This window comes from Rhipicephalus microplus, chromosome 6, assembly GCF_043290135.1.
Source record: "Rhipicephalus microplus isolate Deutch F79 chromosome 6, USDA_Rmic, whole genome shotgun sequence".
Lineage (NCBI taxonomy): Eukaryota > Metazoa > Arthropoda > Arachnida > Ixodida > Ixodidae > Rhipicephalus > Rhipicephalus microplus.
Window position 1 is genome coordinate 54479648 of NC_134705.1, and position 18780 is coordinate 54498427.

At 44.8% G+C, this 18780-nt stretch overlaps 1 protein-coding gene across 6 annotated transcripts in view; it reads left to right on the forward strand.

The window, feature by feature from the left end:
• Nucleotides 1-18780, forward strand: part of LOC119168686 (cytochrome P450 2U1) — a 167068-nt gene that overhangs the window by 43839 nt on the left and 104449 nt on the right. For 3 of the 6 annotated variants that reach the window (XM_075865972.1, XM_075865971.1, XM_075865970.1), the window contains one exon: nucleotides 5188-5312. The exons of the other annotated variants lie outside the window; for them this stretch is intronic. In XM_075865972.1, the coding sequence (XP_075722087.1) occupies nucleotides 5188-5312 (125 nt within the window). The remainder of the gene's footprint in view (nucleotides 1-5187; nucleotides 5313-18780) is intronic. 6 annotated transcript variants of the gene reach the window in all.

The following is an 18780-nucleotide window of genomic DNA, read 5'->3' on the forward strand; positions in this document are numbered from 1 at the left end:
CACCGGTTTTGTCCAGTAAGGCGGCTGCGTGATGTTTGGGAATTATTGAAAAAGTTGTGCGATACGGTCGTTAGCTACTGTTGTAGTTAGGGCGATTATATTCGTGTCTTGGCAAACACCACCATGGACAGAGAACAGTGTAGGATGGTGTAGCAGGCGTTGCCGTTTCATATCGATGAGCAGTCCATGGTGGTTTAGGAACTCGGCATCAATGAGGGCACGGCACATATTAGGAGGTAAACCCAACGAAACACGATGAGGTAAACCCAACAAAACACGCGGCGCAAGCCTAAGTTCAGAAAGAGCAACCACGTTTTGTATACGCGGATCTTGCTACCATTGACAGCTTCCAGGTAGGATATCGGGGGTATTCGGTCGGATTTTTGAGCCGGAATAATTCTGACCTTTGGACCAGTGTCTGCCAAGTACTGTTGGTCTCTGATTTGGTCCATGACGTGAAACAGGCGACGTTTGGGTCGGGCTTGACCAGTAATCGCCGTCAATGGTAGGCCTGCCTATTTCCCTGCCACGAGCAAGGTTTGAGGCAGTGACGCGCATCCATAACGAGGGGAGTTTTGGCTGCGGTTTCGGTGGAGAGGACTGGTGTAATGACGCTCCTCGGCACCAACCAGTTGTTCTAGCCGATCACAAAGTGCGTTGATGGTAGAAGCAGGGTAAGATGGTGTTTGTAGAGCGGCACTCACGTTTATTATTTTATTTATTTTTGTCAATACCCTCAAGGTCCGAAGGCATTACAGAGAGAGTGGTTTTTTTTTAACACAACATAATGAAAAAGCGGAAAATTGGTGGTTACATGGATCAGTAAGAGAAACCAAAAAGAAATAGTGCACATTGCAAAAACAGGTAATAAAGAACTACAAAGCTTAACAGGTCTAGTACTAAAAAAAGATCAAGCAAACGATATAACACTCAACCACAAGCACGTGCCTCTAAACAAAAATAATGCATCGTTTGAACAGCATATGTCAAGATACGGAAACAAAAATGAAGAACAAAGTGCTACTGAAAAATGTAAACTTTATATTCCTAAAAGTTATGGCGACAGGTCAGTTATAGCAGCCTTGAACATAGAGTTATTAGTAATCTCGACTACAGATCGGGAAAGATGATTCCAGCTTGCTGACGTATGGGGGATGAATGAGTTGTAAAAATGGTTGGTGTGGCAAGTGGGAATGCCAACCTTATGACGGTGGTCAATGTGAGCGGGTACATAAGAAGAAGGGGTTATCAATTTATTCTTAAGGACTGAATTGTCGTAATATATCTTGCGAAACAGGCAGAGGCGAGATATTCCTCTATGTTGTGGGAGGAGAGGTAATGATAAAGTTCTTTTCATGAAAGTGACGCTGGAGGTGCGATGGTAGTTAGAAAAAATGAAACGAGCAGCCCGACTCTGGATGGATTCAAGCTGATGAATGAGGGTTTATTGGCTGGGGTCCCACACAGATGCACCATATTCCATTTTGGAACGGACTAATGATTTTTACAGAAGCAATTTTATTGGAAAGGAAGAAATATGAAAATTACGGCGTATAAAGTCCAGTGTGCGATTAGTGTTATTGGTTACATGTGTTACATGCATCTTCTAGGAAAGATCAGAAGTGATGAATACGCCTAGATATTTGTAACATGACACTGGTTCTAGCTTAGTATTATTAAGATGATAAGAGGGCAATGTTTTATCGCGACGTGAAACGCGCATGTGCTTGCATTTGTTAGTGTTTAACTCCATGTTCCACGCGTTAGTTCAGTCACGAACACGGTTTATATCTGATTGAAGAAGATCAACGTCAGAGTCACTGTTAATAACACGGTATATAGCACAGTCATCAGCGAACAGGTTTATTAATGAACATAGATTATCAGGTAAGTCGTTTATGTAGATGAGGAAAAGCAAAGGTCCCAGCACAGAGCCTTGAGGTATGCCCGATTCAACCGCAGAAGTGATGGATGAGGCGTTATTCACAGTGACAAACCGGGAACGATCAGTGAGAAAAGAGTGAAGCCATTGAATAAAGCTCGGATCAATGCTAAGTTTGCTGAGTTTTAAAAGAAGCGGTTGATGAGAAACCCAGTCGAACGCTTTTTAGAAGTCTAGGCATATGCAGTCGACAATGGAACCCCTGTCAAGAATGGAATTGAGGTCATTTGTGAATGTCAAAAGTTGTGTTTCACATGAAAACGACTTGCGAAATCCATGCTGGTGATCTGCAAAAAAGGAGTTTGACTATAGAAAAGGATGCGAGATGAGAGCAAATAACATGTTTCATAACTTTACATGAAAAGCATGTGAGTGAGATTGGTCGATAATTATATGGAGAATGCCTATCCCAAGACTTGTGCAAGGGAATCACCTTCCCTACCTTCCAGTCTTCCGGAATGCAACCAGTATGAAGCGATTGCTGAAATATATTAGTGAAAATAATGGCACTGTACACTTTAGTACTAATTAAAAACTTTGAATTGATGCCATCGTTATTAAACGCTGTTGAATAAGTGGCGTGACGTTTCACACAGAGGGCGTGGCACCTCCAAGACCTTGTCCGCCAGGCTGGCGAAACCGTTTAGATCTAACGTGTACACAGTGGCTAGTACCATTTGTACATTGCCAGAAAAGCGCTGCAGAAACCGTTCTCGCTACAAGTTTTCGTCAGTAGTGGTGGTGTAGCCACTCATGAGTTGACGCGTATGACGAAGAAGCTGGCTGGGCCGGTGGTCGCCTGTTTTCCCCGCGGAAAGTAACTGCTGTATGCGGGAACGCTGTGATGCCATCGGTCACTCCGGAAGTGCACTGGAAGTGGCAAGAATGAAAGAGACGAAAAAGAAACAGAGAGGAGAGCAGCGCGTAGGTTGGAATGGTGCTCTGTAGGTTTTTATGACCGTGGGGTGCGTGGAGGCGGCCGTGCCGCCACACGTTCTTTTCTTTGTTCAAATTTGTTGCGCCTTCCCTAGCCCTACCCCCCTTCGTTATTTTCAACATCTTTCGAGAGAAAGGGAACTCTTGATTAAATCATTGCTGTCGCCTAAAACATGTGCAACATATGTCCCTGCTGCTTCACCTTGTCAGCAATCACCTTAATATAAAGAACGCTCTGACCTTTTCGTCTTCTCCGTGATGCACTCGTGTCATTCGGACGGGTGTTGTTTAACTATCACCGCACCTGTGAAGTCAATCTAAAATGAAGCCTGCTGATCCGGCCTATAAATCATGCGCACTCTTCTATCTCCGTGCTTTCTATCTCGCTCGGGTGTTGCGAGTGTACGGCAAACTTAGGTTCTTCAGTAGACAGTTTGCCGCAACTCTTTGGAGTCTTCTCTATGAAGTGCCCGGATGCATGCACAGCGTTTCTTGCTATGACCTAAAACCCGTGCCTTGCTCTCTCGCTTCTTCATAGCAATATGTTTGCTGCAACTCTTGCGCGGCTGCGCCAGGTGGTGCTTCCACTGCAGCTACTTTTTTACGACCCTCCACTTCACTTTCTCACGCATAAGCAGCGTTTTCACCTTCGTTCTTAGGCAAAAATCACATTGTCACAGCATCATCCAGTTCTTTGAAGCTGAGCGGAAGAATGTCTTGACATGCAAGATTTTCTACCAACGGCCAAGATACTACGCGAAACAGGATTTTTAGCTTCGCAACCAAGAAAATCAAAGAGGCTACCGTTGTTGGTGGAAAAGCTGTCGCCGAGCTCTTCCTTGGGCCGGGATTCTGCTCTTCTTCGACCTTTTTTGCCTGACCATTTTTCAAGTGGGTAGTGATGACCACGTCGTACTGTCGTAGTGGTAATGGTAGTTCCCAAAATTAGTTCAGCTGATTATTCATTTGACGTGGTGCAAGCTTTTTGTTGCAAGCCCGGTCGCCATTGTGTGCACTCATAGGTGGGTCACTGAAGCGGGTTGACTGTTCTCGTTCCGCCTTCCACAACTGTGCGTCAGCGATCGCGTACGGAATCTAGTCGTTGTAGTCGGTTACTCTCTCTACTTCTTCTTCGATAGCTTCGTCTTCAGTGAGGTTGAGAACGTTGATATCTCGCTGATGAAGCTGACTTTCCTTTCGTATTCAAAGCGGTGATATGTCTTTTCACCTCACGTGCCTCGGTGGTAGGATACTGGAATAGTCCTGTCAGTAGCGTAATATTTCGTGTGACGCTGGCCCTGACAATCTCACGAACCCTCCGAAAGGGCTCGGAGGATGACATCGTAGTCCCAGAACGACCACTCTTGTGTTTCACGGCACCAAATGTTAACAACAAGGACACATGGTCGTTGGTAAAGAACACAATCTTTACTCAATTACGGCTAGCTTCACCTTCCCTACTTCGTTCTTCTCTCCAAGTCTGTTGCTCCTCACCTGAGGCGATACTCCAATTCCTTATTTTCAACGCGTGACATGACAATAACAAACATTGTGGTGGAGGGCATGGAATTTTCATCCATCTATCTAGTGTTATTTACGGGCACTGACATCGCAGAGTAAACGAACCATTTCACCTCCATCAATATGATTGATTGATTGATTTGTGGAGTTTAACGTCTCAAAACCACCATATCATTATGAGAGAAGCAGTAGTGGAGGGCTCCGGAAATTTTGACCACCTGGTATTCTTTAACGTGCACCGAAATCGGAGTACATGGGCCCACAACATTTCCGCATCCACCGGAAATGCAGCCGCCACAGCCGGGATTTGATCCCGCGACGTGTGGGTCAGCAGCCGAGTACCTTTGCCACTAGACCACCACGGCGGGGCCTCCATCAAAATGCGACCGCCGATTACCATAGGCACTATTCTACCAAAGCGAGTGAAGATGAGTTTGTAGAATTTTTTTATGAAATTGGCACTTGAAATGACATGTGTGCGCTGTCAACAAAAGTCAATTTTTCTATACGCACTCAATTTGTGAAGAGGTATGGCTGACGAGCGATGATATTTGATGAAGCAGCTCAAGAACAACACTCTAACGCACACATAAAAAACACAAGCCCAAGTGTTGTCTCTAATTTCATCTTTTAACGTGCGCAGGTAAGATTCTTTATGCACCAAGTAATAATTTTTCAAATGTACGTTTGATTTTGATAATTAGTGAAGTGGCGTAATACTCTACATTTATTCGTACCACGAGCAATAACATTTCAACTTATTCATCGTTTATTTTTTTTCCTTCTAGGCTCAACGTAAATCTGATGAATGTCGTCATTCTAAATGATTTCGAGAACATCAAGAAATTCTGCAATACAAAAGAACTGCTCTGGCGATCTCATAGCTTTTCTGGTTATCGCGACAACTACAGAGGTAACTGTATTATCACTGTAAAACACTTTGCCGGAACATTCGAAGGAATAAGAAAAGAAACCAGCTCATAGACGCATATACAATAACGCAAGACGAGCGACATACGCTGAGTGTCTGGTTAAAGGAACTCTGTCCTACAGCGACATGCAAAGAAGCATGCTCTACACGTCCTAATTGAAACTACAGTGACAAATGCAAGCAATTGATTTTTTTTAATACTGCGTTAAAATCGCCCGTTGCTGAAAAAGCACATCGCAGAAGAGTCCGTTGTAGGGCCATTTGGTCAATATTTGAAAAAGGAAAAAAACAACAGCTTAGATATGCGTATGTATGCAGCTGTTTTCGTTTCTTGAAATTATGTACCTAAACTAGTGAATGAGCGTTAATAAACCAACGGTTTAAGCACTGCTACTTAGCTTTCAAAATAGATGTTACGTGGTGAAAAAATTTTATTAAATCAGCACTTTTTTCTTCTAAAAAAACTTTATATTTTGGACATGCCAATGGTTCGCGGCCAGCGTATACATTGTTTTATTGGATCAAAATCTCTTGCATTCGGTGATAGTTTTTGAGAAACTATTATTTTGTGTAATCCTCAGAATGCAACAAGCGCAATGCGTCCTTTCCATCCACAAAAACGCTGCCGATATGAAATGAGCTATGGTTTCAGAGTGCTTTTCAGAATAAGACATGGCAGAATTACACCGTTGACCCTTTGCACAAAATCGCGAATGACGAAGGTTGCTACTTTTGCGTGGTCCTTGTTCAAAATTGTTAGTGGCAATATTGAGAACTATACGAAATGGTTCGAAGGCTAAAAAAACAGAAATTCACGCGCTTCTTCTTCGCTCGAGATTAAGACTCTACGGAGGCGCTTGTCAAGAGTCAGGTGCTCGGGTAGTCATTAAAAAGACCTAGGACTATTAAAGACTGGTCGAAACTGGCGAAGCTTCTGGGTAGCGCTCCCGGATGCTGCATATCTCTCCATGAAGCTGCACTAAAAGCCCAGTGCCAATCAGCACTCCCATGCATCAGGCCAGCGAACAAATCAGGGGGATTTCTTCATAATTCCACGACATGCTTCCCACCACTTCATCAGACGGGCCAACCACTCCTATACAATTCGCTCGAACCGGCACAGACAGTGCGATGTCAATCGTTGTACATTCGTGAGTCCACGGGCCTCGACGACATTTCGTGGCACTGAGCTCGAATACGTCCAAGATTGGTTGGTCGACTTTGTGTGCGTAGACGGCCTAAACCAATGGCACGACGCAAGAATTCTACTTTTAAGGGTACCAACCTAGTCAAGCTGAGAACACGAATTTTGTCCATGCACTTTACCTTTCATCATTACTAGAACTGTTGTGAATAAAAAAATGCCGACATATCCACGAAGTGAATGATGATGAGTGGATGAAGCTCCGGAGGTAAACCTGGTAAACCATGAATCCTCCGTACATTTTGCCCACTCAATCATCATTGACTTCATGGATATGGCGGCACGTTTTTAATGATCATCGAGCGTTGGTGTTCGCATTAAAAAAAACTCCGGAAGGATTCATCGGTAAACCGTGAATCTTCCGTGTTCTTCGCCCAGTCGATCATAGTGTAAATACGTTAGAAACACTGTGTGTGTATATACACAAATCAACTTTTGTTTGTTTTTAGACGATGAATGGCGTGCGATGTCCCTTCATTATGACGGCTTTATGGTCTGCTAAATTAAGGGAGAGCGGTTCCTGCATGAGTTGCAGTGGACAATTTGTAAATACTAGGTCTATGCATGTTCCTAGGATCATGGTAGGTTTCATATGGCCAAACGATATACGTCTGAGTGCATATCTAGAAGCCATATGTATGATAAGCCTATGATATAACGTTGAAGTCTCCAAGTAGTACAAATGGGTCATTCTTGTATTCTATTTTATAACATCTCGCATCTTTCATCATCAACTACAATTACCGCCTTCTAGTTTATAACATCTTGCAACTTTTCATCATCAGCTACAAGTACCGCCATCTAGTGAACGCTCTAAGAACTAAACGAGAGGTGGCTACATACAGGGGACGCACAACCCACGCCTTAAGGAGCTTCGCCCCTAAAAAATAATCTTTGGCTGAAAAATTTATTGTAGTAGCCAAAAGCACAGTATCTCTCAATGACGCAAGTCAACTTGCCATTGTTCTGTTCTGCCCTGAACTATCAGGCGCCCTCTCAGCAGAGCTCGATAGGCTACTATAGTTCTTTATACTCATTGACATTGGTATTACATTGAAGCACGCAACATGACAGGTAGCGAGAGAGAATACACAAACTAATTACTCTGCGTCTTCTCTATCTGTCCCTACTCTTTTGTCTTGCTGCATGTAATGATTCCCACCAAATTAGCAGGGAAGCGTATCCTGACAAAGACAGCCAACTTGGTCACAAGCATGTCTAGATTTTCTTCAGAACACCGTGATGTCTTACCGGTGGTCGTATATTCGAACACGTGAAAATAATATACCATGTATGATATTGCTATTTCGGCACGGGGCACTCTTGCGATAACGGTGCATGGAGGGGGAAAATATGAACCCTGAATTGTTTAATTTATGAAGACGCACGTAATAGCGCTTTTGGGTCAAAAGAGGAGTGAGTGATTGGAGCGTGAAAGCCACCTTCTCAAGAAATGAGCACCCGCCACCACGCATATTCTCAGGCCGGGCAACCTCTTTAAAAAAGAGGATCTCCGTGACACTGCGACTTGAACGTAGTACCTCCTAGATTGTAGTTGAACGCTGTAACCCATCGTCGACTGCTTCAGTGCTTGAGCTGAGAGTTTGCCCCTGCAGCATTTACTCCATTGCTAATATATTGGCAATGCTTCGAATAACGCCAAATGTAAAACGTTCGGTGAAACTTGGTGAAAAACAGAAATTGAAACTGGAATTTTTTTTGCCCAAGGTTGCTAGAAGGTAGAATTCACCAAGTGTGGATGTATAACCATGCATTTACCTTGTACATTACTGTCATAATGTTGGGATAGCCGGCTCTAACGTAAGCTTTCTTCCCATATTTTGGCAAATATAAATAAAAAATAAAAATATACTGGCGTATGACAACACTAATCAAGTATTCTGGATTGACAGTCACTGGTGTCACTTTCACTAAATGAATACACAGTTTGCTTCCATCATCGCCTTTTTTTAGGGAGATTTCACTCATTAACTCACAACTCTCAGACTTCGCATTGATTCTCACATCGAAAGACAGTCACACTTCACGTCTCGTTTTATGTGTGGCTGTCGCTTCCTTAAAAAACATACTTCACTTTTCAATGCTTCCTAAGCATCTAGCGCTGATTTGCAGAAACTTTCCCTGATGACTGCTGGGCCAGACAATTGTCTTTAGCATCTACCAGTTCAATTTCAGGCGTTCGCGGAGACAAAACGAGAGTCTCTCTTTCTCTCTGTTTTTCGTCCTTTTTGCACGTGCGGTAACGTATCTAGCTCTATGACTCGTATACACGCCTCTTGCTTTGTTTGCTGACTCAAACACCACTGGACGAAATAACTGTAGCGTGTTTTGTGTAAAGAATTAGCACTGAAACACCTCTCAACGAGTCTCCTTCGTTTTACGTGGACACATATTGGAGCGTAAGCGTATGTACGTTCTCGCATTCCGGCTTTAGAAAAAGGCTGCAGTGCATGAAACTAGCGAAGTTCTGCTCAAATATTATTTGATTACTGCTGTTCTATATTTTCGCACAATGCGTCCGCAGGCACAAAAGTCGCTCCTGTTTATTGTAATAAGAATATTGTAGGAAAGGCAACCTTTTACGTTTTGTTACAAAACATCCTTACGCTCATCACTACACCGTGTTCGATTACACCGCATTAGTTGAGTAGCAGGGGGGGTTCATTGTAATGCAAGGTAACCGGTCCCGTTAAACTGGGGAAGACATTTGGGGCACATTTTCAAACATTGCGTGCAACGATGCTTGCGTGGTTTGATTGACGTGGTGCATCTTCACGTGTACTTGGCAAGATATTGCATGCATAATTGCTTAAGGCCATCCAGAAATTTCTTTTTTAGCTACGGTCATTGATGAAACGCGAGTGCTTGGCGTTGCGCAGCACACCCAGACGTTTATTACAACGCGGCATCGTGTAAGCGCTGTAGGAGACGCCCGCAGAACTGAAACTGAGGTGCAGGAAATCATTGGCTATCATCGTATACTCTCGATGCTAAACGCATTGCATGCTACCTTGATAATATCGGCACACACATCTTTCTTTCCTTGTTTCATCGGCTATCGTGCGTCCTCCTCGCCCTTTTAAGGGGCGAATAAGTGAAATTTGTACCCGAGCTATCGCAATCTCTTGATATTGTCACGTAATACAAGAGGTGGAACACACACAATGATTTATTGAGGGCGAACTTGTGCCCAGAAAAGTAGCTATGTCACAAAGAAGAGTCTGCTAAAAGCGTTCCGCCTACGTGTCCTTTTCAGAACAACTACTCCGTCAGTCTTTCTGGCTCGTGGTCGTACACTAGAGGCATGCGCTGCTCTGCCCAAGATGCGTGAGCCGGCGCGAAGCACAGTAAACGCGCCCAGATAGCGTCTCGTTGGTTGGGAGGCACTGCAGACGCCCACATAGCGTCTCGTTGGTAGCGAGGCACTGTAGACGCTCACATAGCGTCTCGTTGGTCCTCTTTGTAAAATAACTATTAGGAGCAATCTCTGTGGCATTACTCTCCCTCTGAAATGCGCATCGTCTCGATGCGTGAATTCGGAAGGTTAATAGTCGAGGGGGTAATTGTTTCATTCTCTTTCGTGGTATGGCTTTATGCGGACAGCGTGGACGACCTCCGCGGGGTTTTGCCGTTTTGAGCGCTCTTGTCCGCCAGGGATTACTTCATAAGTTAGGTCACATAGCCGGCGAAGGACCTTGTATGGACCAAAGTACCGTCGAAAGAGCTTTTCTGACAGGCCGCGGCGTCGTATTGGTGTCCAGATCCATACTTGATCACCTGGCTGGTACTTGACTTCCCTGCGGCGCAGGTTGTAGTAGTCCGCATCCTTGAACTGTTGTTGACGTATTCGGTGCCTTGCCAACTGGCGTGCTTCTTCAGTTTTCTGCGGAAATTCGTCAATGTCAGATGGCTCGTAGTGGTCATTGTCGACTGGGAGCATATAAGACAAAATAAGGCAATATAAGAGAATTCTTGGCTAAGAAAATGTGAAGCGAAGAGAAAGCTTTGTGAATGATGCCCCTTCTCTTTGAAAAAGTTCGGAACGAAGCGACGATAGTGCATACAAAGGCCCAAAAAACGGCACATGCACATCGTGTTTGTTCGTTGTAGTTGGGAAGGCAGTGACAGCCAATGTTTTCGCGAGGTCTCGGTGAATAGGTGACCAGTAAAAGAGCGAGCAATTGTGGGATACACCGTCTGCTACCGGCTTCCGGTTCTAGAAAAGTAGACAATGGCAAACCGCTTCGCCGCAAGCCTCAGATTATGCGGAATTCGCGCGTTTGGTCACGCGTTTATCTTCGCCCTGATAAACTATGCTCGGTTGTTCAGCCCTTGGCTGCTCCAACTCGAGCATGCAAGGCAAACGCAGGTATCAATTCTCATGTAATGAAGACCAAAACGAGGTGGGCCGCGACTGTGAAGATGGCCACAGTAACAGGTAGCCTTTGAGTACGGAACATTGAAGCCAGAGTGTGCGAAAACCATTTTATCACAGGTACGTGTGTATTCCATACTAAAGAAAAGCTTACGCATGAATTTGCTGCGAATATTTTATTGAGAAACAGATTGTCGCACAGGCGCGCCTAGCAAAGATAATATGGGAACGAGTGGGTGAAATCTACCTGCCATACGAGATTACCGCCGGCCATTGCACCCATATACATGGCAAAAAACGCGAAAGCTTCACTCAAGAGTAAGTTTGATTGAATGATTGATATGTGGGGTTTAACGTCCCAAAACCACCATATGATTATGAGAGACGCCGTAGTGGAGGGCTCCGGAAATTTAGACCACCTGGGGTTCTCTAACGTGCACCCAAATCTGAGCACACGGGCCTACAACATTTCCACCTCCATCGGAAACGCAGCCGCCGCAGCCGGGATTCGAACCCGCGCCCTGCGGGTCAGCAGCCGAGTACCTTAGCCTCTAGACCACTGCGGCGGGGCGCAAGAGTAAGTTTACACGAAGCGCTGGACGAGTTCATTTGTGTTTGTTTTGGTCAAACTGCGCCAGGACGGCACCCAAAGGAAGAAGTGCGTTAAACAAGCGCAGGATTTTGATTATTCGGCGCCGTCTATGTCTGACAGTATTGTTTCAGTACCGCCGTGCCGTACAGCCTGACCAAGATCAGCGTTCAAATAAGCATCTGGCTTCGCCTAAGAAAAGCATGTTATAGTGCGCTGAAGGCTAGAAAAAAAATATCTCAACGGGCTCAATAAGTGTTGCGCTTCATGCCGATCAATTGACGATGTCGTCCGAAGCAGCGATCCCGAAATGAACTCTTAGCACACTGCTACAGTCATTTCCATCCCCTGAGATCTTCAAAATGGTGATTTTTTATCTGCAGTGCGGTATCATACAAGGAAAATTGTTTTAGGAATCGACTGATCTGCTAGCCAAACTGACAGCTCCCACGAGCAGCATACAAGCATTGCAGATCATTTTAGTGCGACGAAAATGTATCCGGACCGTTCATGGCTTTCGTAGCGTGCCGTCGTCACAGTTACGGTTAGAAAAAAAAAACTTCTGAAGCACTGACATTGCACGGCCAGGTGCTTTTTTTTTTTAATGGAGCAGTACAGAAATGCATGTATCCCGCTGCTGACCCACGTGGTGCGTCGAACCGGAAGCCGTCGTATCCCACAGTTCCCTGCAATTTCCCATTTTACCGGTCACCTATTCCGTTACTGTTGACGACATGGCGGAGAAACTTGGGCTGTTCTGTTCTGTTCTGTTTTAACTGTTTTGCTGTGGAGAGGTTGAAGTGCCTATTGCCTCGGCTACTCCATATCACAAAGTTCTGCAGCGAAAAATAAAATAATAATACAGAACGGTATCCAAAAATTAACAATACGGAAAAGAAAAAAAAACGTAATAGCTCACTGAAACCAGTTCAACTATCATGCCAATACACAGTTTTCTTTGCGCAGTTCACACAGTCATAAACTATTTACACGCACACCTTACTATTCTACAGTCAGTATATACATGACCACAATTTTTATATACCCATCTCTGGCTGTGGGTATATATAGATGCATCTCAGGCCATGGTTCAAGTAGTTTCTTTATTGTGAAGTGGCGTCTGTCCAAACTTGCTAATTTGTTCTTTAATTTTTCTGTTTTATTTGCGTATTTAACGCACTCCAAAAGAATATGGCGAACATTTTCTTCTGCATGACCACAATGACATTTCGGTGAGTTGGATCGATGTATCTTGTGCAGGAAGCTGTTTGTGTATGCTACTTCCAATCGAAGAGGGTGGATTATTGTCTCTAGGTGTCGTGGGAGGTCTGTAGCTATGGAAAATTTTCTGTGTGAATCAACTTCATAAAGTACCGTTTCCTTTGATATAGGGCTCTCAAACCACTTCTCTATCGAACAATGGTTAGCTCCTTGCGGTATAAAATGTTGAATATCCGCCCCAGACATAGGGATTGCGCAATCCCGTCCGCCTCTTCATTTCCCTATTTTCCAATGTGGCTGGGTATCCATTGGAATACGATGTTGTGACCCTGCGATGAGGCATATTGCGGAGTTTCTGCAATACATTGTGCGTTTTCACCATTTTTTTGTAAGGTGATCTCACATTTCTGATTAGCTGAAGAGCAGGTTTGCTCTCAGTGCATATCACCCATTTTCGTGGCTCAGGATTCTTGCAGATAAGCTTAACTGCTTCGAAGATACCTACCAATTCTGCTGTCGTCGATGAAGGTTTGTGCGACAATTTGTACATCTTCTTTTTCTGAATTTCGGGTATAAAGACCGCACAGGCTGACGCTTCTTCAGTGCATGATCCGTCTGTATATATCTTCGTTTTTTCATTATGCATCACATGAAGCTGATGAAGTACCAACTGTGCCGCTAATAGAGGTGCCATGTCTGCTTTCTTCTCTATGCCGTCTATTTCACGGATAACGTTGAGAAGTGGCAGCGTCCAAGGTAGTTTTGAAGGTTTCCATTGTTTAAAATCTGGTACTACTGCTTCAAATGATGATATAGTATCCTGTAGTCTCGCTGCCGTCCTTTGTGTTAGTGCACCAGATAAAAAATGACTTCCATGTTGCATGAAAATTCTAAATAAATTTCGAGATGTTTTTTCACTTCGGAGTACTGCCACAGGTGGCTCTCGCACCTCCGCATACACTAAAGCATTAGAAGTTGACCTTGGTAAACCCAGACATACCCTCAAGCTCCTTGCCAATAACAAGTGAAGTCTCCTTTTGGTGGAGGCTGGAAGTACATGCAGCAGAGGCAGTGAGTAAGTTACGATGGGGCGTATCCAGGCAACATGTAGGGCTAATAACGACTCTGTAGTACCACCTCATTTGGCTCCGCAGAGATGCCGGGGGATTCGAATGGCCTGATTCACTTTTTGTTCAGGGGACTGGACACGAGGTGACCATGTTATTCTCCGGTCTAAAATTACTCCCAAGAATTCATGAGTTTTAACCATTTGAATAGGTTGATTTTGCAGAATAATCTGGAAATTTTAAGCTCTTTTTAATGTAAACGGAAGTATGGCTGTTTTAGTCAGACTCAGTGCCATACCTCTTTTTTTAGAAAACAGTCTACGTAATCTAATCCTTTTGTAGAGTTTGTTGTACATCCAAAAACGATGGACCAGACGTTCATATACTTATATCATCAACATATACTGAACATCTGGTGTTAGGTGGAAGATTATACGGGATCTGCGCCATGACTGCATTAAAGAAAGCAGGGCTTAGCACGCTGCCCTGTGGCACTCTTTGATTGACGACGTGTTCTGACGTTGGGCCCTCCTGCGTAACTACAAAAATTTTCCGGTGATTCAGGAAGTCAGCAATCCAACGCAATATCTTGCCCTTGAATCCCTGTAACGCCAGGCCTTCCAGAACGTGAACGTGGGTCACTGTGTCGTATGTCCGGTGGACATCAAGGAATACAGCGACAGTGATGTTTTCTTGCGTTCGTTGGTTTTCAACATGTGTGACCAAATCCAGAATGCAGTCCATTGTGCATCTACCTCTTCTGAAGCCGGCTATTCTTTCTGGTAGTAGTTTTTTCATGTCTTCCCACCATAAAATTCGTTCATTGATCATTTTTTCTTCACTTTTGAAAAACAACTTGTCAAACTAACCGGCCAAAACGAGTCCAACTGCATAGGGCTCTTTCCTGGCTTTAGCATTGGTACTACTTTTGGTGTCTTCCAACTTTCCGGAAATTTTTCTTCTTGCCAACTTTTATTATAGATGTCCAACAGGTGTAGTTTTCCTTTCTTGCATAAACTAGCAAGAACAGCGTAACTCCATCTGTTCCTGGTGAACTTGTTCGGTTTACTGAAGACAGCAAATATATGAGATCCTCTGGTGTGAAGCTGTCATCCAGGTCTGATGAACTGATCGCAGAGAACTTTGTTACAACCGCCGAAGCTGATTCTGCTCAGGATTTATATTCGCTAGTTTGGGCGGTCTCTCCATTTCTCAGTATAAGATCGCAAAATTGTTCGGCCATCACACGTTCGCTAACTCCTCGAGACAGCGCTAGAGCCTGTAGTGGTCTCGAGTGGACTACTGGCTGTCGGAGGGCGCGTACCATGTTCCACAGTTGAGGCGCTGAAGTAAATGGAGAAAGTGAGGCACATAAATCTTGCCACCTTTTGGTTGAAAGCTTCTGCAGTTGGTTATGCATTGCAGAATGTACTTTCTGTGCAACCTTAAAATGTTCTAAATTACCCGACCTGCGATATCTTCTTTCAGATCGGCGTCGTATTTCCCAAAGCCTCTCACACTCCGCGTCAACACCCGAATACCCATATGGAATGGGTACTGCACGAGTTGCATTTGTTAGAAATTTTTTATCTTCGATGCATACGTTTCTGCATCAAAACAAGGTTCAAGATTTTGTCTCTGTAGTTCTCGAAAGATTGCCCAATTTGTAATTCTGGTTGTGCGGTTATTTCTCGTTTTCTTCAACTTTGGGTGATATATGAATACTGGAAAGTGGTCACTTCCTCTTGTATCAGCGTCTGCAGTCCAGTCTGCTCCAGCCGCTAATTCAGAGGAGCACACAGTAATGTCTCGTACGCTGCAGTGGTTATGCCTCCGTAGAAACGTCGGAGAACCATCATTTAGTATAGTGTAAACATGGTCTTCGCATATATTTACTAAAGCAGATCTCCTTACATTACAACGCTCACTACCCCACAATTCATGGCGCGCGTTAAAATCGCCACCTATAATTATGGGATACTCCCAGATCTACACACTGCAGCCAACTCTGCGTATGAAACGTTTGCTTGAGGGTGCACGTAAACACTAACTACAGTTACAGTAACGTTACCAAACTTCACCTTGCATCTAACAAATTCCGGCGCATCTGTTTTTGAATTAGCCACAAGTGTCGACGGAATATCGCGTCTCACACACATCACTCTGCTTTTTGCAGCAGGAGCTTCTGCTTGGTACACCACAAAATTGGACAAGCGAAAGTTAGTGGATACCCTTGTTTCGGAAATACACAAAATCGGAAACCCCTGCTGAGCGACGAATTTCCGAAATTCTCCATTCTTATTCTGCAAACCGTTGCAGTTCCACTGGAATATTGCACTTCTTTGTACCAGTTAGATAGTCCGGTAGCCATGATTATGACAAGAGAAGATGCTCAACATCTAGCAGCAATTGGACTTCTGGTAAAGAACCTGCTTGTGGCAGGGATCGTGGAATTGCTTCAAGAGCCGCAAAGATTATTGGGAAAATGACTTGCTCGTTTCCGGCTGTCTCCACCGAGATCGCATTTCTTGAAGAGTTTTTCCTCAGCAAGCTGCTGTGACCCTTCCCTTTGGTAGTCAGTGGCTCCTTGGCTGTGTCTGGCCCGGCAGAAAGTTCCACTTCAGCATGTTCCTGGGCCCGGACTTCTTTGCCAACGCGATGTTTTGGCGCTGAGCGCTTCAATACTTCCAAGTAAGAGTCGTGGCGCCACTGTTTTGCATTTCTTTGTGCCGCAGGAACATCTTCGACTATATCCGCATTGGGTGCTGGACCTCTTTGTATCTTAAGGTACACTTTTACAATTATCTATATTTGTGCCGCTGATGCCAAACAGTTTCAAGAGCAGCCTGAAAACGACGCCGGATGTGGTCCAGCACAGTTGGCACACTTAGCTTGACGCTTCGAGGTGCATTCTTTGTAGTCATGTGCGCCCGCACATACCTTGCATTTCTTGGTTCCCCTGCAAGTCTGAGTCTTATGCCCATATCTCTCGCAGTTGTAACACCTTACCGCCGGCTCAATGTATTCCTCGACAGTGTAAACCGTAAAGCCGAGAGCAACTCTTTTTGGCAATGGCATGTCATGTCTAAACTTGAGTATTACATTACGTATGGGCTGCATTGTGGCACATCCATCTTCATTTATTGCCCATCTCATTTGTCGTGTGACTGAGATTACTCCAGCATCTTTAAGATATTCCAGTAGGTCATAATCACTGTTTTCGAGTGAAACATCTCTTATCTTTGCTAGGGTCTTCGTGGGCTCTTCGCAGCTGAAGTGGAATTTTTCTGGCTTGAGTGCCAGGTGTTCCTACCGGTGTTTGTAGGCACCGGAGGTCCGGGATGAAGTTGTCCAGGCAGGAAGAAGAGAGACTTGAAGAGGGTTTATTTTCATTGTGTACACGGTGAGCGCTCGTACATGACAAGCTCTTTCTTACATGGTGAGCTCTCAAATCTGGCATTCCTCTACATGGCGCTCTAGTTCCACTGAAGTGCTCGAGGGGTAGAACATAGCGCTTCTTCGATTGAGCCGGGTGGCTCATTATAAAGGGTATGTGCTCCCCAGATCTCTAGATCAGGGAACACATGCACATGGTACTGTCCAATCACAGATCACACACAACTGGTGAGGGGGACGAGCATACACGGCCCACGTCAACGCCCAATATTGAGGCGTGACTCTGCAGTACAAGGTGGCGCCAGCGGGGCTCTTCCTCGTCGTGTGTGTGCCGCTGGTCGAGGGGTACCAAGCCAATGACAGCATACATCAAAGGGTCCGCCAAACTGCTCGCTTAATTAGCGGGGGATTTGCGGCGGATGCCGCGGTCTCTTCCAAGGAAGATGCTGTGTTTGTTGTCATCTCTCGAACGACTTTCGGCGTCGTGTAGACACGACGTCTCCCACTCTGGCTAAGAGCGACAATGCCTGGCGGTCATAAGCAGCTGGCCAATCGCAAATAGCACCGCTCCTTCGTCAGCTCTGGCGCCAGTCACAACTGCTCGTCCGCCAGCGAGAGATTCGACCTTAGGGTGACCAGCTGCACAGGTTGCCCGAAGTGTCGTTGTGTGGTGGCGTCTTCTAGACCAGTGCCGATGACGCCCAGCCAAGGACTCTCTCCCGCTTGTTTCTCGTGGCTCTCTTCTGGCAAAAGCATTCATACTAACCACCACATGCATGGGAGAGCGCCCTGCCCGCACTGAGACACATCGAGTACTTAACATCCTCAAAAACAAACCTTCCTTAAGAAGCACCATGAACACAAAACAGCAATCGAAACGTTTTTCTGAGCTTTCACCGAAACTCCCAATCCCGATTCAAGAACTATCTTCCCATTAGACTGCTTTCAAAAAAATTAACTTCCAAATGATGCGTTCCCCATGGCATACCTGTGTGCTAGCGTGAGCAATCCGCTGTAACCTACCAGGCATCATACTCATAAAAGAAAGCCTTTTGCTTCACGCTATCCTTTAGTTCCCAAATTTTTGTGCCGCAAAAACTAGTCGTCAGTTCTCTCAGAGCTGACGAAGAGACAACTGTCATGCCGCACCAGGATCAGGAACATCCACATCCGCGAATGCACGTCACAGAGCTCCTGACTGGATGAACGACTACTTGACTTTCCCTTGCAGTTACTACTCTCTCAAAGCATACACATAAACTCTATAACCAGCTTTTCTTCCACACCAGGCGCATGCAAAGAAAACATTAGACTAACCAACAAAACTTTCGCATGAACCCTGATAAAACACGCAAGGAATATCTTTGCGTTTGTGTGCTCAGTCATATTTGATTCATAACATCGCCTCTGCTCGTTTACACGTATCTGCCATGATTCCGGATATAATGAGTGTTGTTTATAAAATCGCACAACGCTTACTTTAGAAAAACGTACAACACCCAAGAAATGAACAAAACCGAAAATGGGTTAACTAAACACTACCTAGTAGCAGACATAATTTAAGAACACATTTTAAT